Source organism: Asparagus officinalis, chromosome 10, assembly GCF_001876935.1.
Source record: "Asparagus officinalis chromosome 10, Aspof.V1, whole genome shotgun sequence".
NCBI classification, from domain to species: domain Eukaryota; kingdom Viridiplantae; phylum Streptophyta; class Magnoliopsida; order Asparagales; family Asparagaceae; genus Asparagus; species Asparagus officinalis.
In genome coordinates, this window is record NC_033803.1 from 69,980,803 (window position 1) to 70,004,665 (window position 23,863).

The window sequence follows — 23,863 nt, forward strand, 5'->3', positions numbered from 1 at the left end:
GTAGTACAATATGCTGCATGGGAAAAGATCATATAGAAGAAGAATATATTGGAGACACCAGTAAAAGCAGTTTATCATTGCATAAAAAGAAGAGTGAATTCCGAATAGACCCCTCTGGTATCACCCAACTACAAACAGACCCCCTGTATATTGGCCTATGTGTGAATACATCCTCTTAGTGAACTTTTTTGACTCCTCTAGAAGTCAAAAAATAAATTCGCAATTGAGTTTCTATCCTCACCAATGGAGCTATAGGGGGTCTTCCCGCCTCCTCAAACCTTTTTAATGATTTTAAGAGTCGAACAAAATTCACTCAGTTAGGCTTCGCAAGTCCAAAGAGAACTTGTTGACTGGCTGTCACGACCCATAAATTCATTAACGATTAATATTTGTGTTGGTTTGGGACGTGACACCGTCAGATTGCCAGCATAATTGCATCCTCTGAAACTCTAGAGAAATATTTAACAATGTTTGATCAATTAAAGGTAAAAAAGATCTTTATCCTAAACTTTTTAATAATGGTAAATCACCACCATAAACTAAAGAAATTGGCTATTAGATGCAACAAAAATATCAATATAGAGCAAAGTCATCATCACTTGGTTGTACATTCACCTAGCTACGATGCAGGGCAGCAAACGGGGAAGTATGTCATGAGTCAAAACTGAAAAATGTCTCCTAGATAATGATTCCAATAAACTCAAACTGAACCATAAATGGTATTATTGCTGGAGAAATAATAATAAAATTCGTGTTATACTAGGTTTGCTAACTTTATTTTGATGGTGACATTATTTATGTCATCCAAAAGAGTATATAAACATGAAAAGTTTGTTCTTTTAAAGCTTATTTTCGGATATCATTTCAGGCCAATAACTAAAACAACCAATTTAAAGGGATCACTAAACCTGCCTCAGAGGAGAACTAAATACTGTTCTTCTAAATAAGTCACGTACTCATCAGGAAAGTTTAGCGAATACCTTCCAGATAATACACTGATGAATGCACTATCGCTGTCATCAAAATGGCAAAGATTGGTCTTTCCTGTAGTACCAGGTAACAAATTTTCGTCTGCAACAGAATGCAAGGGACTGGGTGTACTGAAGGCTAAAACCTTTTCAAGATGAAAAAATGTCATCAGTCCAGGTTTAGAAATAACCAGCGCTTAAAGTGAACATCAAAAGCAGCAAATCATGGAGATGAGACTGTTTACCTTCTCATCCTCTACGGCCCATTTATAATTACTACATATCTCATAGAAGGAAAATAAGTTTCCCTGTTGACACTTCCAGTAATTAGTTGAAGGTGGATGTTTGCATCTGAAAACCAAATCTTTGAGTTGTAATTCTTACTAACCTCCTGGAATGATGGAAAAATTGGCATTTTACAACCAATACAGAGCTGGTCACTCTGCGAACTCAACATCATTGCTGATGGAATGCCAACCTGAATTCTGCCGTACGCTTCACAAATCAAGATACCTCCAGTGCCGAACACAGTAGCACGGACAGTCTGCCCATAGTAGATCAATTATAGGAAGGTGCATAAGCAGATAAAACTGAAACTACTTGCAGAAGCAAAGATACTTAGACAACTGCACAGTTAAAGAAAAAATAAAGCTCGAGGTTTTTTGTTTTGTTCTGAGAAAAGCAGAAGGGGACCAGTTTGAAACATTTGAAATGTCCAGATAAAGATTTTCTGCGGAGCACTTACTGCATTTCCAGTGGAAATCGCAGAAACTCGTCCTGACGACCCTTGAATTATTGCAATTTCTCCATCCATGCTAGCATATTCCACAAGAGCGCCATATTTCGGGCCACCTTTCACTGTCAGCTAAAGAAGAAATAAAGATGAAGTGATTTTAAAATGAAAAGAAAGGAAGGGGGAAAAAAGGAAAAAGTGATGGCAACAGAAGATAACAATAATTTGTTACTTAGTTAGAAATCACAGTTAGTGATTATATCATACTTCTGGTTAAGGCTAGAAAGAGCAAAGTCAAAAATAGTATTATGCAGAGTAAAATTTCCAAACATACAGGAAAAAGTGATGCTCGATCATAATATGCATAAGCAAATGGCAAAGAAATAGTTGAAAAGCATACACAGATGCATAAAGATGATGTGATTACCGTGTAGGAAGCACCAGGTGCTAGGTAAATATACTCAGGGTTTAGGCGAAGTGGACTGTAAACTTCCACCTTAATCATTTGACTGAGTATTTCATTCCCATGCTGCCTAATACTGACCTGCAAATACACACTTTATTAGGAGCCTTTTACAAGGATCGCATGAAAGCATCTATATACTGAATATTGATGCAAAGGCCTGCATCTGAACAGTGTAAACTTACATAAAGGGTGGTAGTACCGAGCACTGTCGCTTTAACTGAGAAATTAGGTATGGAGATTATTCGGCCTCCAAGTTTCGAAGAATCATCCACTCTAACAAGCTCAAGGATGCCATCATCAATATGTACTTGCATATTCATATATTTGTACTTCATAAAATGTGAACATAAACCTCATTAGCAAACCTCGTCCATAGTTGAAAAATAAGGATCATACAAGAAAATTCTATTAGATATATGTGAAAGTCTACAAGAGCAAGATCTCAAACGCATATTCATTAAGCATTTTAATGAAATTCTCCATGATTCTAGATAGCATTCAGCAAAGCTAATGTACAAGGCCAATACATTTACAAAACTTTGTCCACCTTGACATTTTACAGCGAAAAAAGAAACAAATGAAATATAACAATGCATTGAAGGAAAAAGTAACAAGATTAATACTTGATCCTGAAGGAAAAATGGTTGGATACAAGTTCATAATTCACAAGGCAAACACACAAACACACACACCTGAGAATAGTCGAAAACAAAACCGTCTTGTGTCCCTGCTGATATGTCAAAAGCTTTAACAGTCCCTTCCTATAAAAGAACAAATCAAACTCCTAAAGGATCAGGACAAATGAAGGCATGAAGTAATCTCAGGAGAGATTCACATACCATAAGGCTAATCTCTTCATCAGAAATAATCTTAATCCATTCAACATCTGCAACTCTGACCTGCAAAAGATGTAGAACTTCGTTAGGCTGTATGAGAAATTTATTATCTAAAAAAAATCACTTAGTTTCCAGGTGTAAGAACAATTCATTAAGTAACTAAACAAACAATACAATCCTTTTATAACTAATATCAGAAACAAGACTTTTAAGTGTGTCATCTATCTGGTTCACTGATATTTATTACTATAATATCAGCAAGTATGACCAGTTGTGGAATGAAAAAGCTGCCAAGCTCATGGGAGACTCTTATTTGTCTATTTACTGCAGGAAAAACATTAGCTTCAGTACATCAATTACTAGTGATTAGCATACTTATACGTCATTGTAAGAATAATTTTCTACTTCACTACCATAAACCAGAACATATGCGCATGAAGGGAAACAAAAAATCTGTTCATGCAGATATGCAGAGCATCATTTTTCCTTCCTGCACTACTGCAGTATATGTAATACCTATCTTACCTCCCTCATGATAAGATTTTCTTCTACACTGTTGAATGAACTTTCTCTAATACACCCCAAAAGACATGTATATGTGCTTCCCTCACACACACACACACACACACAAGAAAATTTTCCCAGGGACTCTGTTGAGAATTTCTGCAAAAATCTCCATTAAGGGTCATCTCATGGTTTATCTTGTTGAGCACAAACAATATAGGTAAAAGATGAAGATGAAATGCTTCCAACCTTTTCATAAGTTGGTCGTAAAGACATGTTACTTCATCCATCATATATACAAAATTTGCTAATGAAGAGAGAGATAACGGTCGACCGACGACCTCTCTGGACATTGGGTTTGCTGCTGGATGGAGGGCAGTCGACCGGTCCGGTCGACCGCGATGGATCGCGGTCGACCGTACCGGTCGACCGCCGCTGCGGTTTTGAGTTGGGTCTGTTTTCAGACCCGTTTCGTTTTGGATTTGTATAAATACCCTTTGGGTGTTTTTTAGGGTTAAGAGCAAGGACGAATTTGAGCAGATTGAGAGAGTTTTCTTTGGGCTTCTATTCTAGGAGCAATTGGAGAGATTGAGAGTTGATTGTTGAGGGTTTATGAGAGATTTGTAACCCTAGTTTGTTCCTCTTGATTTCTAATAGTGAAAACTCCCCCCTCCTTGCCCCGTGGACGTAGGCATCTTGCCGAACCACGTAAAACTGGTGTTTGGTTGTTTGTGCTGTTGATTTTGGTTGGTTGTTTATCTTTCTTGGCGATTGTTTTGGTTTCTCGAGGCACAACAATTGGTATCAGAGCTCCGGGCTACGCTTGGGCTATTTTGGAGGAGTAGATCGCTTTGGAAGTTCATCTAGGGCTTCGTTTGGTGATAAAGGTGGGATCTTTTCAGTAAAAATCTCGTCTTTTTCAATTTGGATCTATTTCTCGTTTGTTTCCGCATTGGTTTGGTGGTGCTTTGAGATATATGGCTGAAAAAGATAAAAGTGGGGAGGGTTCTTCTGGTGTGAAGGCCGTCCAAAGTTTGAATATACATTCTATGAAAATAGATGTGGAAAAGTTCAACGGCACAAATAATTTTGGACTTTGGCGATGCGAAGTCATGGATGCGCTAAATGCGCAAAATTTGGAAGATACATTGGAGTTGGACGGGAAACCGGCCGACATTGATGAAAAGGTTTGGAATAAAATGAATAGAACGGCGTGTGGTGTGATTAGGTCTTGCCTTACCCAAGATCTAAAATATGATGTGATGAATAAAACTTCGGCAAAGAAGATTTGGGAGGTCCTAGAGGGCAAATATTTGACGAAGAGCATCGAAAATCGTTTGCATTTGAAGAGGAGGCTTTATCGCTTCCAATTGAAGAAGGGGACATCCATTAGTGATCACATGAACCACTACACGAAGCTACTTGCAGATTTGACGAATGTAGATGTCAAGGTTGAAGACGAGGACAAGGCATTGTTGTTATTGAGTTCCTTACCCGACGAGGAATATGAGACCTTCGTTCTCACTCTTATTAATGGAAATGCATCACTTTCATATAGTGAGGTCACCGCAGCCCTTGTGAATTATCAACTTCGAAAGAAGGACAAGGAGACTTCCATCGAGCCGGTTGCTGGTGCATTGGTTGCAAGAGCTAGAAGTCCAAACCGTGGAAGAAGGTCGCAGTCTAGAGTGGGGCATCCTGCAGTTGGTAAGAATCAGTGTGCCTTTTGTAGAGAGGATGGACATTGGAAAGCCGAATGCCCAAAATTGCAAGCTGTGAAGAATAAAGGGAAAGCTATTCAAGCTTCAGAGGTGAATATTGCCAAGGCTAGTGGCGATGTTTCAGATTCAGATTCTTCGGGCTATTCGTGCCCAGCTCTTCCGTCAGTTGATGTTGCCGACTCCACCGAGTGGATGTTGGATTCTGGTGCTACTTACCACATATGCCCTAGAAGGGATTGGTTCTCCAGCTTTCAGGAGTTGGAAAGAGGGGATGCTGTTCTCATGGGTAATGATCACAGATGCCCTATTGGTGGTATTGGTACCGTTCGGATTCGGATGAGTGACGGGATGATCCGGGAGTTGGCTGATGTGAGGTTCGTTCCTCAACTGAGGAAGAACATCATTTCACTTGGGGTATTGGAGGCATCAGGCTATAGGGTGATCTTGGCGGATTCTCGCTTGAAGGTCACATCGGGGTCCATAATTGTGATGAAGGGAGTCAGGCGGAGTAACTTGTATTATCTACTTGGGAGCACGGTAGTTGATAGGGCGCTGACTACTTCTATGGCTAGACTGTGGCATTGTTTGGTGCTGGGATATATTGTTGGTTATACCGTGCACAGATTGTTGAGGAGTGCTATGACCTGCAGATTGAAGTCCTGTAAGCACATTGGTATGAGCGAGAAGACCGAGGTGGAGTTCAGCACTTCTATCCATCGATTGAGAGGTCTTATTGGAGGTGTTCAGTCAGGCATTTGGGGGCTTTCCGAGGAGGCATCATCGGGAGGTAATCGTTATTTTGTTTCCTATGTTGGGGATTGTACTAGGCATATTTGGGTTGCAACCAAGTCCCGTTGGTATAAAGACCTAGTAGTCCGCAACAGTTGGAGGAGGTGTATGGGCAGAAAGGTTACCAGTCGTACTTGTACTAGTAGGTGTCCTTTCTTACATTGGTGCCGAGCTCACGGCAGTTGGAGACACTTCAGAGGGAAGGAGACAGTGGGGCGACGTGATGAGATGACGGATTTAGTGAGCCGTTCCTTTCTGGAGGAGGATCGGTATTGGTTGTCGAGCAGTGGATCTGGTATTCAGGCTTCGACAGGTTTGGGTCATCTTATGTGGCTGCCGACTGCTGCGTGTAGAGTTGTTAGATGGAGCTGTTTTAGATTTTGGTCGGCGTCGGATATTTGGCTACCCAGCACTTGGTCACATCGTTGATGTGAGTTTAGATCCGATTGCACAGTTGGGATTCAGGAGTTCATTTGGTTATCAGTTGGGAGCTTCTGAGTTTAGTCTGAGCAGGTTTGTCACTTTGGACTCTCGGCAGGTGGAGAGTATTGATCAGGTCAGAGGGATATCGCAGCAGGTGGAGGTTGATGCTACTCCACATTGGGTGAGGATTTTCCCACATACTCCAGGTCATTCTGCATTGGTTGGGATTCCAGCTGAGGGGGCACAGCGTGGGAGTCATTTATTTATGGGTGCAGATGATGAGGTAGTTGATTTGGATGCAGCTGATGGATATGTTTTGGATACGGCCATTGTTACATCTCAGGTGGAGGTGTTTGGATCGCTTCAGTTTGAGGTCGTTGATGATGCTATCAGCCGCAGGTTGGATTGAGGGCCTTTGGAGGCCCATATGGTGAACTACGTGAAGGCTTGATTCCTTGGGCAAGAGGATACGTAGGCAGTCTTTATGATGCAGCCGATTTGGTGAGCGACATCGACATTTGGGGAGAGTGTTCGCACTCCCATTTGGGTCTCAGCAAGTGAGGCATTTGGTGTAGTCGGTGTAGGCTCAGTTGTTTGGTGAGTAGACACAGTTGGTTTGGGGTTGAGTGTTCGCACTCCCGTTTTGGATCTCGACGTGTTGTGATTGGAGTCCGTTGTCATGAGTCCGTTGCCATGGCATACTGGGTGCAACAGTTGAGGTATTGGTTTGATCGGTGTCGGCTCAGTTTGGTAGAATCTTCGCCGAGGTCGACCGTACCGGTCGACCGACGCTGCGGTTTTGAGTTGGGCCTGTTTTCAGACCCGCTTTGTTTTGGATTTGTATAAATACCCATTGGGTGTTTTTTAGGGTTAAGAGCAAGGACGAATTTGAGCAGATTGAGAGAGTTTTCTTTGGGCTTCTATTCTAGGAGCAATTGGAGAGATTGAGAGTTGATTGTTGAGGGTTTATGAGAGATTTGTAACCCTAGTTTGTTCCTCTTGATTTCTAATAGTGAAAACTCCCCCCTCCTTGCCCCGTGGACGTAGGCATCTTGCCGAACCACGTAAAACTGGTGTGGTTGTTTGTGCTGTTGATTTTGGTTGGTTGTTTATCTTTCTTAGCGATTGTTTTGGTTTCTCGAGGCACAACAAATTTTTCTAGCATTCTTTCCGAAATCAATACATTAAATGAAGGATTACATACCATATAGCAAAAATGAACAATTGAAGAAATAAATAACTGGATGTAAGAAAATGACCAGGAAATTTCTACTATAGAAAAAAGCCTTCTCTTACCAAGGCAGAAGCAGCAGCAGGAGGAGAAAGTCCTATATCCCAAACTGTCACAAGAGCAGTGCCCAAGCCTCTAGCACTAAGCATCAGACGTGAGCAATCTACACCTTCTGGCGGTTGGGTTAATTGCACAACTTGTGTATCATTTACCACAGCATCTAGAAAACAGGTTCCACCAGTAACAGAAAGATTTACCTGCAAGACAAATATATGGGGTAACAATCGCATGAAAGCGAAGGAATTACTATCCCAACTGCTAAAATATTAGGGAAAAAACAAAACAAAAAAATGATAGAAGTGGAATAATAGAAGTTCTAACAACAATGATGGATATGAAGACCAGTAGCATGTCAAAATAAAAGGATGAAATAAAGGTGCAGCTATGGGGATAAAATTCATAGCAAGTAGACGTGCATTTGTAATTTTGTCAAGTATTTAGATCATCTACCCTCTATCTATAGGATTAGACCATCCACTTAATCACAGACACCAATTCATATCTAGACAACAATGACTAATTACTAACAGAGCTAAAACCAAACCCCCAGTCAATTTGACTAGTCACTACATTTAAGCTGAGAATGAATCGCAGCTCTAAGTAAATAGTAGACAACTTTGTTTAATGAAGGGGATGGTTCACTTCTAAGGCACAGCAGAGAGATCTGTAACTTTTGCACCACCATTTATTCTGGACTAGAAGGTGTACCAAAATATGAGCAGCATAAAATAATTTCTCTCCAGTCAGACAGATTTGACAAGAATGCTAAAAATAAAGGAATGCAATGAAAAAAAAAACAAATACAAATTGCACCCAAATCACTCCGTGATTGACGTGTGAAGATAAAGCAATGTATAACTATAAGGTTAACAAGGCAACTATATCGATCCGATAATTGCTTGACAGGCAAACTAAGTATTAAAAGTACAAGGTGTTATTCTTGCCTTAACCAAATATTAAATGTTGATAGATTCCCCCTGCAAACCCTTCAAAAGAAGTTCACTCGTCCATGCACAAAGTTATGACATTACATTTTACTTTTAAGAGGAAAAAATAACCCGGCTTCTAGTTTTCTTAAAGAGTCCACTAACTAGGGTTGTGCAATCGATCAGTCGGTTTGGTTTTTGGCCAAATTTGGCCAAACCGAACTGAAATGCCTATCTTTCAAAATTGAAGCGAACCGATTCAAGTTGGTTCGGTTCGGTTCGGCTCGGTTTGTTCGGTTTTTACTTTGGTACAACTGTTATGTCCAAATTCAATTTCACCTCTAATCTGTTGATGAAAAAATAAGTCTCTTACACTTCAATTTATTAAAATTCATAAACTATTAAATAATACTGAATATTAGATGTAGAAATCAAAAAACTAATTCTTACCAAAGATTACATAATTTTTTTTAAAGAAAACTTACATAAAGAATTAAAGTGATCTCAATCTGATAGACAAAGTAAATAAAAAATATGTAATAACTTGGATGTTGAGTAAAGTTTCCATAAAATTATACGTCTGGTCCAAAGAGAAGTTTGATCCAAAAATGTATCAATCGATGAGAAAAATCAGGAAAAGGTTAAAATAAACATTATGGTTTAAGTTTCTTACCTCCAAAGTGGATTGGTCCAAAGTAGAAGAAGTGAATATGTAATAGAGAGGGATAGAGAACTAGAGATAATGAAAAGCCCTAGAATTGGAGAGGACACTATTGTTGGGGTATTTTGTCGCTATTAAGTCGCGTGAGAGAAAAAGATATCAAGCTGCAGCGAAGTAATTCTATATGAACTATAATGGGTCGGGTTTAAGCGGATACAAATAGTAATTAGAATGGGTAATACAATTCGGTCGGTTCGGGTTGAAAAAACTTCAACCCGACCCGAACCTAACTCTAATAAAAAACGAACCGAACTGTCAAATTTTGGTCGGTTTTTCGGTTTGAACCGAACTATGCTCACCCCTACCACTAATAATATGAAACTACTTGATGGAAGTAAATCAGCTTAGAACTTGCATACCTTTGCTTCAGGATCAAAAACTAATAGCACAGAGCTCGGAATAATTCTTAGCGTAGATACCAACTGCAATAACCAACAAAGTATCAATAACAATAAGAAAAGGAACCTTTTCTTATTGGATTTCGTTCTCGGCACCAAATATCTACTGCAGGTGAAGAGAGAGAAAATTTGGTTTCCACCAAGGTTGGTACTTCAAATTAAATCTCTTGAAAGATTACACACCTGTAATTGCATAGCATCTGTAATGATGTTTTCTTTGCTCACGTCGAAATAATCCGTTTCATACAAATGGCTGTCCTTGACTTTAGCAAAACCAGATATTGTAGCTCGAATAGTACACTAGAACCAATTAAAATAAAAAAATTTAAAACAAAAAGAGGATTTTAGAGGCCAAACTTCCAAAACAACACGCTATAACATGTAAGCAGGCAAATCCCTGCATAAGATGTCAATTTGAAGCAGACATAAAAGCTAAGCAGCAGGCAAAAAAATAATAATAACAATAACAACAAATCAAAAGGAAAAAAAAAAGTTAACCCAGAGTTCCTTTGCAACCAAAAAAATATCCTAAAAATCATTTGCAGCATCCCAAAGGTCCTCAATAAGCTTTCCATTTATGACAGTTATGTTTTGTGAATTATGTAAATGTTAATTATAACTAAGACAACTAGACCTAGTAATATAATGCAATCGTGAATTAAACCAGAGGATTTCAACTATGCAGAAGGGGTTGGTAAGAAACTATAAAACTAGAAGGAAAAAGTTTGAAAAAACAAGATCTCATTATCTCACTAAGCAATTAAATTAATTAAGTGATAAAGATCATGAACATAGTTGAAATAATACTAACAAGTACTGACCAATCCTGATGCATTATGCAAAACTAGAAATCTTTCCCAACCGGTTTTCAGAGAACTCTCACAACTCAGGCTCTCGTTCCAATGAGCCAGCTCATCACACCCGTTCAGATCCCATCTCAAGCAAAGAGAAGATGAATTTGCAAAAATCCTTCCACTTGAATGAATACCAACTGCAGCTACACGTATGGTGCATCCATTAGCCACCACGACAGGAGCAGTACGAATTCTGTCTGGCGTACGACCAGCCTTTACCGCTGCCTCTATAATACCAGGTGAGTTTACTGTTGCACATGACGAATGTCAGAATTTAAAACACTGAGAATAAGAGGCTAGCAGCATATTTTAGACTTTCAGCTCAAATGAGGAAAAGATGATTGAAAGGCTGCCATATTGCCATCTTAACCTGACACGTGAATATGGATGAAGTTATCAGATAGAAGTTAGCTAAAGACAGATTCTAGGGCTGACTCGCACACTAAGACATATTGTACAAGTCAGATTCAGGCCCAAATATCATTAAGATATCCTGTATCAAGTTATAAATGCAATCATAGCAAATTCCAGGGTTGAACAGGGTCAATTGCAGCAATCTAAGAGCAAGGGACGTCAAAAGAGCTTATTGGAAGTATCAGACTATCAGTATTGTTGACTACAATCAATCAATTAGCGCCCTGATGAAACTGAAGCTGCATTATGATTGCGAGGAAAGAATCCTTCCTCTCCTAGGGTTAGGTTTGAGATGTACATATGTGATTAAAGATTTAAAGAATTTCCTTTGCAGAAAATAAGGAGGTTATCATAAGGTTCCAGAGAGCGGATTCTTATGTTAAATGTGAGACAAGGTTTCTTCTCAAGAAATCAAGAATAAAGGTTTTTAATCATAAGCTCTTGTATTGGGAAGTTGGAGGTATAAAAAGCTATCAGGTTGTGAGTATTCTGTTAGCTCTTGCATGTTGTCTAATATTTGCAGTATTGTTCCTGGACCTCATGAACATAAGAAATTGCCACACTTCTTTATGGTTTCATTTCAATTCTATGAGTTACTGCGTGTTTGATGAATTGGGTGGAATATAGGTGGCAACTCATGACTAACTTATTGATTAACAAAATTCAACTTGTTCAGATCTATGAGGTTTGGTTGATACATTGTTAGCCTTAAAGCCCATCAGCTAAAGCATTTCAGTAAAGTGGTTAATTGACAAGTTATAAAACTATAAGGATAATAGTTTTCAATGTACAGAAGCATATTGGAAATTCAAGTCATAAAAGGGAGACATGTATTTCACTAATCAACTGGCTGGGTTCTTCTAGAACTTTTTTTTGCACATCTTAATAATGTCAACCACACTAAAAGTAGTCCAGTCCAACTCATAATCAGGTTGCACATACCCTTCAGGCCATTGTTCATATTGATGAATCAGAGTGGAGTTAGGAGACAACATATATTTATCAAACAGCACCTTTCCTAGAAAAGATATACTTTCATAATATTGTGTTCACTCCTGATGCAATTTAAATTGTAATTAGAAAAATTAATGCTTAAAACGCTATATAACACATACCAGGTTCGTTTGCAATCAAAGTGATCGATGAAGGGAAGCTGCATTTAACAAGCAATTGTGTGTATGCTATCGAAGGAACCCAGTGGCCCTCGCCAGCCAAATTTCCCCGTGAAAAGAGCAGTTTCTGCAAGTAAGATAAATAGTCAAAAAGTAGAAAAGGTAGTATACAAAAGTGTGCACAATTACTGATCGCCAAGCACTTAGAGAATTGAAAGAAATCGTGGGAACTTTTCTTGTAAGCACTTACAAATTCCCCCAGTGTTTGACAAAAGACCCTGTAAAGCCCCCCATCACTGGAAGAAGGCTGCTGCACAAGAAGACCACCTGTTACTGATTTCTCTTGTTCCATCGTAACTTCTGTCAGTTCAATATGTTCAATCTTTTCATCCCACCTTTCAGGCCCTCCTAATAATAACACATCCATCCAAGATCCAGGGGCAAGATACATGTCATTCAAACAAGTAGGATCAGCATCATGGATATCAGCATGCGTCCTGGCTAAATCAATCCAATAACCACCAAACTGATTCCCACTATCTGCTTGACGAATAACAAGAGGCAAATATGCAGCAAGAGAGGAAACAGTTTTAAGGACGGCTCCGTCTTTCAAGTGAGCAGATTGCTGTAATTCAGTAGACAGAGTTGCGTGCAGCTCAGCTCGACCAGCAGCAGAGGCATATAAATGCGTCCATGCACAAGGTTGACCATGAGCGAGGCCTGACCCATCTAAATGTGACAGCATAGTAGGGAAGCTTTTCCCCGTGCTTGTGTCAAGAACTTTGAAAATTTTATTTTCAGGAAAAACTTTCCAACTCACAAAGGAGTTAAAAGCGTCACATCTGAAATATCTGTCACCTGTGGAAAATGGTTTAGATAAACTGCTTAGAAAATAGTTGGCTTGTGTTTGTGTGTCTGTGTTTTCAATGGGGCAAGCAGTGATGGTGTTAGTATAAGACATTTAATATATTTAGAAATATATGAAGTACCATCAGATGTTTCCAATGTCACCGCAGCTTCAAGTTGTGTTCCGATAACCACCTCTACAGGAAAGTTCGGAAGTACAATCATAGAAGAAGGAACAGAAACTTCAACCACCACCTATAAATAATAATAGTGCACAATTAATGGAAAGAAGAAGGGACCATGCATTCTATCCGAAGTATATTACAAACTGCAAAAAGATAAATTCAGGGGACCATTTATGTTATCGTTAAGAAGTTTTGATATTTTCGTTTCAAGAACGTGATCATCTTGTTCAAGTTCAAACAGGACTTGTGAGTACTCTTACTTCCAGATAAATTTCAAAAACCCTAAGTAATCATTATTAAAACCTCCCAGTATTTGTCAAGTGATAAGTAGAACCCTTTTGAGTGTTGCTTTTCAAGATAAAGCATTTTAAACACGATCACCTTTGAAAGAAATACTTGAAAATATCTGATATGATCCCCAAGGTTAACAAAATTCTGGATTATGCACTGATGTTTCTTTGTGACGTATATAATATTTAACATCTTCTCTCCAATACATGAAATAATATAATATATGTCATATTTTGAGAGCATTTTCAAAAAAACATTAAAAAATTGGAGGTATGGATTTCTAAAGATAGGAAAAGCTCACAAACATTTCGCAACATATAAGAGATCAGGGTGACTCTGAAGATTTAGAGTAAAATGATACAGGTGCCACACACATTGCCTGTATGTGTATACAATGTATCAGTGACAAACAGAATGTTGCTCCATAATCAATGATTACAAAGTGCATACCACCAGATATTTGTCCCAAACTTTTTCATTATGCACTTAAGACGATGGGGTAAGAAATCTATTTGCATTGTCCACAAAGTATGTACAAACACATGGAGATGCATAGGTTTTTTAATACAAATTAACATGTACCACAAACATTATTCTAAATAAACAGATTCAGAAATATAAGTTATGTGTTTCAATAAGAGAAATATAATGTTTCAAGAAGATGAGTAACAATGAAAAGAACGTAGTTCAAACATGATATACCTCATCAACATTGATTGAATCAAAAACTGAAACCACTTTAATGACAGCTCGACCAGGACTGTTTACTCGCAACAAACCAGAAGTAGATACAGACAAAACTGCCTCGTTAGAAGAAAGCCAAATATAGTCTTCAAGGCTTCTTCCACAGCCTAAGTAATCAGTCAAAAACTCAGGGGCCAAATTATTATTGCTAACATACATGGTGCAAAAGGCTAACAATGTACCAACCTCCAGTGGCCCTTAGTTCAACTTGCTGACTAATTCCAGGAGCCCAAGGAAGGCGAATGATTTGACTGGCCTCATCTTCTTCCCCGAAGTTGAACTTAACTTTACTGCAAACGATAACTTCTTGAACAGCCCTGAGAATCTAGAAACAGCACAGGGGTCAGTAAGCTGCTAAGTTCAAATTTTACCATATATAGAGACCAGCTCCCTAAAAGCACGAGCAAGACTGCTCCTTGGGCAGATGCAAAACATGTCACAGATGGGGTACAGAAAACAGTAAAAAATAAAGAAGGGCTGCAAGAGATATATTTACCTCAGGTTTTTCATTGATTTCACGATGATAATTCAGGGAAGCTGTCAAAATTCCCTGTCCCTGAGATATTGGCTTGAGCAATCTAGAGTTTTGCTTATCGTATGTGACAGAAACCTCATCCATCACAGATAATATGTCCCAATACTTTATAGTACTGCTATCCAATTTCAGATCATTAATCTGAGATAAGAAGGAAATTACAAGCAACCAAGAAAATTAGCTTCTAAAAAACCATTATGCAAAACAAAACTTATCATAGTATGAGACGTGAAAGGAATTAAGAATAATAAAATGCTCAATTTTTTCACAGCATACAAGAAGAGGAAAGAAGAAATGAAATATAGGTTCTGGTTGTACAATATTAAAATTCAATGAAAGGCAATGCATTCTAATAGCCCTGATATGAAAACAACGACAAACGATTCTATTAAGAAACTTTTTAAAGGCCCTTAGACAAGTACATGTTCAGAAAAAAATCAGTAAGGATAATAGGGTCTATCTTCCCTTTAAAGTAAACTATACACATAGCGAACCAAGACCAAGTATGAATATATTTCTGGTTTTCTACAGCAAACAACTGCAATGAAGCCTTTATCCAAACTTTTGGGATTGGTGCATAAAATATTTTCGTCCATTCAGCTTTGTCAAAAATGCCTCTTAGGTTAAATTCACAACCATTCCATTCTTATTAATTGCCTCCATCTATGTTTTTTAGGGACATCTATGACCAGTAATAGGTCATCATAAATTAGGATCTTACCACTTCTCCAAGTGTTGCACTAATAAGGTTAAATGAATATGGACAAAATATCACAATCAGTTATACCTCATTTCATCCTCAATCAGAAAACCTCTAACTTCCTAGGAAACCACTATAATATCTGTTACTCTTAGCATATTTGTACACATCCATCTCAACATTCTAAATTTCGCTAAACTCAAATTTTGAGCATGTTCTCAGATGCACAACATTCTGACTCATAGAGTATTGCTATCCCTTATAAAGCCTCTGCTTCGACCAATTCGTTTTCAGCGCATCCTCCACAATCTGAGTATCCAATGACGGCTGATCTTTAGTATTGAAAATTGTTTGTCAGTTATACTAATAACAAATCCACCTGTACTAAAACTATGTTTCATACATTTTTTTCCCTGTGTTATTCTTATTCTAAATAGTTTTAAAACCAAAAACTTCCATCAACAAAAGAAAACTCACCAAGTGACAACTTCGTAAATATGTATAGTAAGTCTATCCATGTAAAAATGATGAACACTAAATATGGCTTTTTAGATATTGATCCCTTAGTTAGCCTTATTTTGGGATTGGTTCCCCAATCTTCAAAATTGCCATTCAAGCCTCCCTTAATCCTCTTGTTAAAGCCCATCCATCTAAAGGAATATTCATTTAACATTAACAGTTTTATCACTTGTGTTATTCTCATTATATCCTTCTCCATCCAATAACCCAAACCCAAGTTTCTCCCCTCTTGCAGTCACAAATTACACGAAATTCAAAAGTTCTTAGTAACTTCTAGAGTTTGCCTGCATTAGGACCTCCTGTTGGCTAAAAATGCACATAATGAAAATGAATCAGATATGGATGAGCTTGGATTGATAGAATTGCAAACCTCTGTAATGTATATCTCCTTCACATCAGGTGCCTGTGAGAAAACTCTAATCTGAATGATGTATTCTTGGCCTGGAAAAACGTACCAAATGGCAGACGAGGGAATTGGTTTTGTTCCTTCAAGCATGGTAGAGGTAGTGGATAAAGGTACTATATATAAGACCAATTTATCCGGGATGACAACATGCATGCATGAGGTCTGTACATGACCAGAAAGTCTAGTGTCCTCAACAACAATGTTTGTAATTCCTAGGTTCAGCGCATAAGAAATTCCCATTTCACTGTCCACTTGAGCTACTGTGGAGTTTGACGCAGACCATCGATGATGTGGAGATGGTAGATCTACCACTGTGAGTACAAAGCATCAAATGCAATCTTTAATTTTTGAGACAAAAGTTGAAAATGATCAAGAAAAATTATGACAGGTATTCAGAAACAAACATGAGCAATTTGTTGAGTTTTCATAACCCAAGTTGTCATGGATAATCTGTGTTAAATAGAACTAAAATAAATGTAAATGAAAAGTTATATGTACTCGCAAAACGGAAACCAAGTACCAAAATTCCTCAGGAATAACTAGCTAAAGAAATGCACCCAAGCTTGTTAATTTAGTTTGGTATATCTTCTATGAATCCAATGAACTGACTTGTTTACATGGCCTGTCTCCAAAGATGGAAATTAGGTATTGAATGATCTGTTGAAGGCATAAGCTGTCAACAAGGATTACATTGTGGAAATGTAGTAGCTAGCTTATCCTACCATCTGTAGTCAGGTAGAAGAAAGATATACTAGTTATAACTTATAAGCAACATGAAATCATTTTGACAGAGAAACAGTAGGGTTTTTTTTTTTTAATAATGAGTGCAACAAAATAATAAAGGATTCCATAGAAACCACCTTAAAATAGGTAATTCTACAGGAACCACCTTTGTGTTTCAATTTATTCAGAAACCTTTTTTAAAGTGGGTTTGTGCTGCAATCAACCATCTCACAGTCAAATTTTCACTAAAAAACCAAAAATAACCTTTAAAAATTCATGATCAAGGCATGTGACTTGTATTCGACTAGACATAAAAATTAACAAGTGACTCACGTTCCTTGAATGTGAGTTTCTTAAGATCATTTTTGGGTTTTTAGTAAAATTTTTTACTACAACACAAACCCACTTTTAAGAATGGTTTGCGTATAAATTGAAAATTTTAAGGTGGTTTCCAGGAAAACCCCAATAATAAATTATATTTTAATTTTCCAGAAACTACCCAGTACAAGAATCATAAACATGGGATGGAACTAGCTTGTAAATGGTATATAATATTGTGGGAAACTATACTTAAACTATGGTACACATGAGCAAAATTGCTTAAGATTTAGCTGCAAAAGGAAAAACAATAAGACTAAATTCCCTAAGATCTTGTTCTAAAATATGCACTTTAGAACACAGACTACTTATAGTTCATGATATTATGATCCTTGGGCTATGTTCCGAACTTCACAAAGGAATATCTGAACAGACTACATGCCACAAATTTCTCTTATACAAGTCCCAGATAACAGTGTTATCTACTAGTTATACAATCCGAATAACCTCTACACTGCAGAATGTTTTCATCCAGCCATTTCCTTGAACATATTAAGAGCATTCCTTTGAAAAATTCAACGCAAAAAGTGATATTATTAAATAATAAACTATCATTTATTTCCCGTGTTAAACTCAAGGAGGAAGTTTAATTAGTTTCAAGTATGTTCTCCATAAGTCATACTCCTCGCCAACTGTGTTTTCGTATAAAGAGGTATGAAACTGGACAAATCTAATATGGATAAACTTGGTAATACTAGTTGAACGCATCAACATAGGTTAGCTGTGCAAAAATGTTTTACCTTATCGTACCTTCTAAAAATGCTCCACTATCAAAATAGAGGGAACATAGTATAAATTTTTGGGATAACAAAATCATTAGTTGCACATAAATTTTGACCATACAAAGCATTAATCCCCCAAATAAAGCTATGAATAAATGCCCAGTAAGTATTTCACAAAATAATAAATTATCCCTAGTTTTGCATAAACTATGTAGTACAATAAACACAGCATAAAACTAACTCGTAAATGGTATGTATTAGTGTGAGAAACTATACCAAGACTATGGTATGTTTCTTAAGATTTAGCTAGAAAAAGAAGAAGACTAAGTTCTCTGAGAGATTGTTCCAAGAGTTGTAAAAGTAATTGCATGACCTCAGCACCCCAGTTTTCTGGTATTCTAGAAAAGAAATCTACTGCAAACAAATAAGTTGCACAATTAATAGGAAAATACCCCCGTATGGATGGAATGTGCGGCTATATAAGCAAAACAGATAAAGAAATCAATGCATTTTCTTCATAAAGTTTCTACAAGGAAAATACCCTGAGGAGTATTAGCACGAATAACCCTAAGACTGTAGTATATCAATGCTCCAACAGTAATGAAGACCGGGGATGGAGGATCTAATGACATAGCTTCAGCTACAGTGAGAATGATCTTGTCCATCACGTGCTCAAGTTGTGGCTCAACCAACTGGGCAGTCACAACCTCATGACCAATTTTAGTTCCCCTTACAACATATAAATCTGCACCAAAGCCCTGAGATGCATAACTGAATTAAGAATAAACCATTCAAATAAAACATGGTGCTACTGCTTTAATTAATTTAAAAAAAAAAAGAGTATCTGATACACGGTAAATCAACTACATACTCTATCTTCCAGGTCTATCTGAGTATCTAAATCGCCACAAAAACCGCCACAATCACTCAGTGGTGTTTCCTTCAGTGGAACATGGACGAGATGATGAATAGCATTAGGTTCTAAAGACTTCGGCTCAAGCTTCCAGAGAAACTTTACACCTACCAACGATGAGAATACATTTTCTGCAATAATTAAAATTAAATCAAGAAAGGATTACAAGCCAGAAACCTGGTGAACGTACTATGAACAACAATGAAAGAAACAGAAACTGTCAAACAATTAAATTTACTAATAAGAATAGATGATAATCCAAAGCAGAAAAGAAAGAAAAGAAAAACCAGTAAGAAGCAAAAGAATGTTTTGCACGAAGATAATCTTCCATCCTATTACTTTTAGTTCTACCCATCAATTGCACATTTGGTTACCTCTTCGGAACAAAAACTCCATCTAGAATTACTCATTTTTGTACAAGTATATAATATGTGTGTATAAGATTGATGTGAGAATGTCTTTATTGCTCAATGATGTTATAGGAAAGCATGTCCTTGTTTCTGTCACAACTATGCAACACTGATCTATTGAATGCTGACAGACCAGGATAATAGTTTTGCAATTTGACTATTTTTTCATATCATGTTTCCTAAATCTTTAGCAAACTACCGCACAGGAAGAGCCGAAAAGCCAAGATACAAGTTCAAATAGTAACATAACGAGTGTCCTTACTAAATCACATTTTGGGGTGCCAGGTCGTACGTTGCATAACACACTAATTTCTTGTAACAAACAAAAATTAGGACATAATAAACGTCAAAAGCGACAAAAAACGTCTACAACACAACTATTCAGGGGTCATCTACAGAAATCCTTTTGCTACCCCCACTTGCATTTCTTTGGTCCGCACCTCTAAACTTGTAACACTCAACTCTCACTACTACTTTGGAGTTTCAATGAACTGTAATACGGCTTAATGCGTTGTTCGAACAATCCAGATTCAACTCTCACTAAGTACCACCACCAATGAGATCATGGTAGAGTACAAAATTATTATGAGCCCCAACCCTAGCAGAAATTTTCAAGTTTGGGTCCATTGCAAGTAAGTATAGCGCTTAGGCACAGTAAATGCGCTTAAAACTTTACTTAAACCAGCCATATCTTGCATCAGAAATTTCGCAGTATAACCGATTCTATCAACTTCTAACAATCAAAAACTCAACTACCCTTTACCTTCGTCATCAAACCCCCCCAGCCATATCTTGCATCAGAAATTTCGCAGTATAACCGATTCTATCAACTTCTAACAATCAAAAACTCAACTACCCTTTACCTTCGTCATCAAACGCCCGAATGCGCAGCGTCGCGAGCTCGTCCAAATCAATCTTCACCGCGTGGTGAAAAATCTGGATCCTCGAGACCCTATCGATGAAAACCTTACACCTGATCGTGATCCCGGTCCGCCCATCCTTCGCATAAACCGCCGTCTCCTTCCGACCAGCGTACGGCGCGATCGACATCAGCCGAGCGCTCGTCGAGCACCTGCTACTTCTATTGTACTCCGGTTGCACCGACAATATATCGTGATGATCCCATGACCTAACAAAGAGAGAGTAAGAACAAAACATCGAGAATCGAGCGGAATAAGGCTAGAAATTAGGCTACCAAGAGAAGCAACCGTCGGAGCCCTGGAGGCGGTAGTCCGCACGGGAGGAGGTGGAGACGAGAGGGGAGCGAGGACGGTCCGAGGTCGGTGATGCTGGGGGCCGGGGAGGGGTGGGGCGGCGGCGGCGAGGGAGAGGAGGAGGAGGAGGGGGCGGCGATCGCCGGCGCCCCCGCTGTTGGCGGCATTTCTGGGGGAGGTTAGGGTTTTGGAGGGAGGAAAAACCCTAGCTAGGGTTTAGTGGGATCGGGGAGTGTCGCGTTGTGGGAAGGGCGGGAACGAGACTGTTTTTGGGGGTGGGCGAGGGCGACACGGTTGAGCTCGGTTTTATTGCCTATTTAAGCTCGAGAAAGCTGTTCAGCCTGTTCCCTTTTCTAGATATTTTTTATTTTATTTTTTTTTATAGTGTGAGCGAGTGCGTTGCACATGATCTGTGGGAATTGCGAATTTAGATTCTTTTCGAAGTTTGTGCCTAGGCAATAACCACAGTGGAATTTCAAAAGGAGAAAAGGCTAGTCCTTCAATTTTCCTCTACTAGTCGGCAACACCGTGCAAAACACAGCATATCATTTTTTTCCCTGCTATAGTAATCACGATTTTTAAAATACTACAGTAATATTTTAGGTTGCTACAGTTCCCATGTTGCTATAGTGGTGCTTTAAAAAACGCTACAATATCCAGTTCCTACTTGCTACAGTGATAATAGTACAGTACTATTGTTGTATCATTTTACTGTAGTATGAATAGTAAATCTTAGGTGCTCCTATTTGTATAGAGTAGTAGATTGCTAAATAATTCCTCGAATTATATCATTTCCTCATTAGTACCTTAAAAATTAAATTTTCAAGAAAATTCGTCCCTTTTTGTTAGATGAGGTTATTTATAAAAGTGAATTTCTGTTAACTTTAGCGAATTAGATATTTTCCCCGTTATAACTTCACTTGTAATTAACTTTATCGCTTAAAACGTTACCAACAAGTTCCGTAATGGGTTTATACCTACAAACTGCTCTAACTAAAACCTAGCCCCACTAATTTCTTCTTCTCCAACGATCACTATCAGGAGCTTCCCCCAAACCCAATTTGAAGTTTTTCTAATGATTATATTCCCATGTAGGGTTAGAGAAACCCTCATATGGAAAAAAGTCAGTGTACTTAGATAATTTTAAATGTTGGATTAAAGCTTAATCCATCTAGAGTTAGAGAATTTTAGCATAATCCCTAACATAAGATGAAATTGCATGTAAATAAAGATTTAGGGGACTAGTATGCAATTAATCCAAAAAAGTGTTTTTATATATTGGTGATGGAAAGTGAATCTGAACTAAATTTAAATAGATATTTATTAGGGGTGAGCACGGTTCGGTTCGGGTCGGTTTTTACCAAAATTTGAACAACCGAACCGAACCACTTATAATTCAAAACCGAACTGAACCGTTGCAAATCGGTTCGGTGCGGTTCGGTTCGGTTTGTTCGGTTCTAACTTTCATCAAGTATAACAATCAAAGGCACAAATATTACTTGTCCCAAGAGATAATTTGTATATATTTGTTTTCATATGCGCCCAAATGCAAACCTCCGAGTCGTCGGAGGACTTGGACTTCTTGATGGAGTTGAAGGAGAACACCTAACGCTCGTCGCCGAAGGGGCCGCCACGCTTGCGGGAGGGGGAGGGGGAGATGGTCATTTCGGGAAGAGGAGGTGAGAGTAAGGGGTCTTGGAAGAAGAGAGAGAGCGGGAGAGAGGGATTGAGGCCGAGGGAAATGGGAAATTGGGAATGAGTAGCGGCGGCTGTGATTTGGGAATGAGAGGAAATGAAGTTAGGGTTGAGGGTTTGGGACGGGTCGGGTAAACACACACGAGTTTGAAAGTTTTGGGAATATATTCGGTCGGTTCGGGTCGGTTCGGTTTGAAAAGTTGTCAACCCGACCCGAACCGTCTTACTCTTAAAACCGTTTTTTTCGGGTCGGTTCGGGTCGGTTCGGTTGGTTTTTTCGGTTTGAACCGAACCATGCTCAGCCCTAATATTTATAGATCAAGGCCTAATGAGTTTTTTCTCTTGATTTTATCCAACTCTCCTATGAAGTTTTTGAACTTCTTTTTTGATATATTAATTTTTCAAGGCTTATACTTTTATCATCGATAGCAATTTCTGAGCCTAGAGGTTGCTCAAGATATTGTTTCAGTTAGGATAAAATTGAAATATTGCAAAAGGAATTATATGACAAACACAATTCGAGATTTGATCTACTTGCTATTTGTTTAGAGTTTTAATTTTCTTTATCACCTAGAATGTAAAAATTTGGGTGTATATATGATTATCTAAGTCTTATGATGTAAACATAATCAATGTACAAGAACGCAAATAAAATTATTTGATTAAGAGAAATAGCAGGTGCCATGATTGTCTAGTGAGGTTATTTCATTTTAGTCAAACCTCGAGGGTTTATTGTTAACTTTTTTTTCCCCTTTTAACTGATTTAAGGGCGTGTTTCAATTAAGGGTAATGGGAGGAGACACATTAACTTTGTTTGGGGATTCATTTGAGTTAGATAACGAGGGAGAAGTTAAAGGTTCAAGAGTTACATGGAAAAATTGGTTAAAATTAGAGACCCAAACAGAATTTTACCTAGACGCATATAAGTGTTATCTGGACTTTTGATTAACCATGGACGAAGTGCATTGGCTAAATTAAACATTAACGCGTTATAGTTTCACCAACCTTACACCCAGCGATCTTTATTTTAAAACAGAGCAAATAAATACACCAAAGTATTTAAATATTACAGATAAATATCTTAAAGTTTCAAGATGTTGCACTTTAGTACCCTCTTCTTTACCTAATACTATATATAAATACTCATAATTTGCAAATAGTCTTCTTTAAATACTCTAAATTTTCTAAAAGTTACATTTTAATACGTTATTGAATATAAAAAAAACTGAATTCTTTTTAACTTTTGGACAATTGTCTACAGTATTTAAATAATTTGGACGCCACCAAGCGCGTATTATGCTCTCTCCTCAACAAGAACTCGGCCCAAAAGCCCATGACCGAAAGCTCGAAACCATCGACACCGCCAAGAACTCGACTCACCTAAACCCTAACTGACGATGATCGCCGCCGGCTCCACTTCCGACCC

At 38.1% G+C, this 23,863-nt stretch overlaps 1 protein-coding gene across 1 annotated transcript in view; it reads right to left on the bottom strand.

Moving 5' to 3' along the window:
• LOC109825712 (nuclear pore complex protein GP210) overlaps positions 1 to 20,782 on the bottom strand; it is a 29,064-nt gene extending 8,282 nt beyond the window's left edge. The window contains exons 1-23 of the mRNA XM_020392587.1: positions 20,724 to 20,782; positions 20,392 to 20,657; positions 19,077 to 19,249; positions 18,747 to 18,963; positions 16,347 to 16,693; positions 14,719 to 14,898; positions 14,409 to 14,547; positions 14,181 to 14,329; positions 13,146 to 13,257; positions 12,407 to 13,014; positions 12,160 to 12,283; positions 10,598 to 10,878; positions 9,960 to 10,076; positions 9,738 to 9,800; positions 7,737 to 7,928; positions 3,007 to 3,066; positions 2,860 to 2,928; positions 2,350 to 2,496; positions 2,129 to 2,245; positions 1,714 to 1,833; positions 1,357 to 1,512; positions 1,214 to 1,276; positions 981 to 1,114 (exon numbers count right to left, since the gene is read on the bottom strand). Coding sequence (XP_020248176.1) covers positions 981 to 1,114; positions 1,214 to 1,276; positions 1,357 to 1,512; positions 1,714 to 1,833; positions 2,129 to 2,245; positions 2,350 to 2,496; positions 2,860 to 2,928; positions 3,007 to 3,066; positions 7,737 to 7,928; positions 9,738 to 9,800; positions 9,960 to 10,076; positions 10,598 to 10,878; positions 12,160 to 12,283; positions 12,407 to 13,014; positions 13,146 to 13,257; positions 14,181 to 14,329; positions 14,409 to 14,547; positions 14,719 to 14,898; positions 16,347 to 16,693; positions 18,747 to 18,963; positions 19,077 to 19,249; positions 20,392 to 20,578 — 3,755 coding nt within the window. The 5' untranslated portion in view covers positions 20,579 to 20,657; positions 20,724 to 20,782. The remainder of the gene's footprint in view (positions 1 to 980; positions 1,115 to 1,213; positions 1,277 to 1,356; positions 1,513 to 1,713; positions 1,834 to 2,128; positions 2,246 to 2,349; positions 2,497 to 2,859; positions 2,929 to 3,006; positions 3,067 to 7,736; positions 7,929 to 9,737; positions 9,801 to 9,959; positions 10,077 to 10,597; positions 10,879 to 12,159; positions 12,284 to 12,406; positions 13,015 to 13,145; positions 13,258 to 14,180; positions 14,330 to 14,408; positions 14,548 to 14,718; positions 14,899 to 16,346; positions 16,694 to 18,746; positions 18,964 to 19,076; positions 19,250 to 20,391; positions 20,658 to 20,723) is intronic.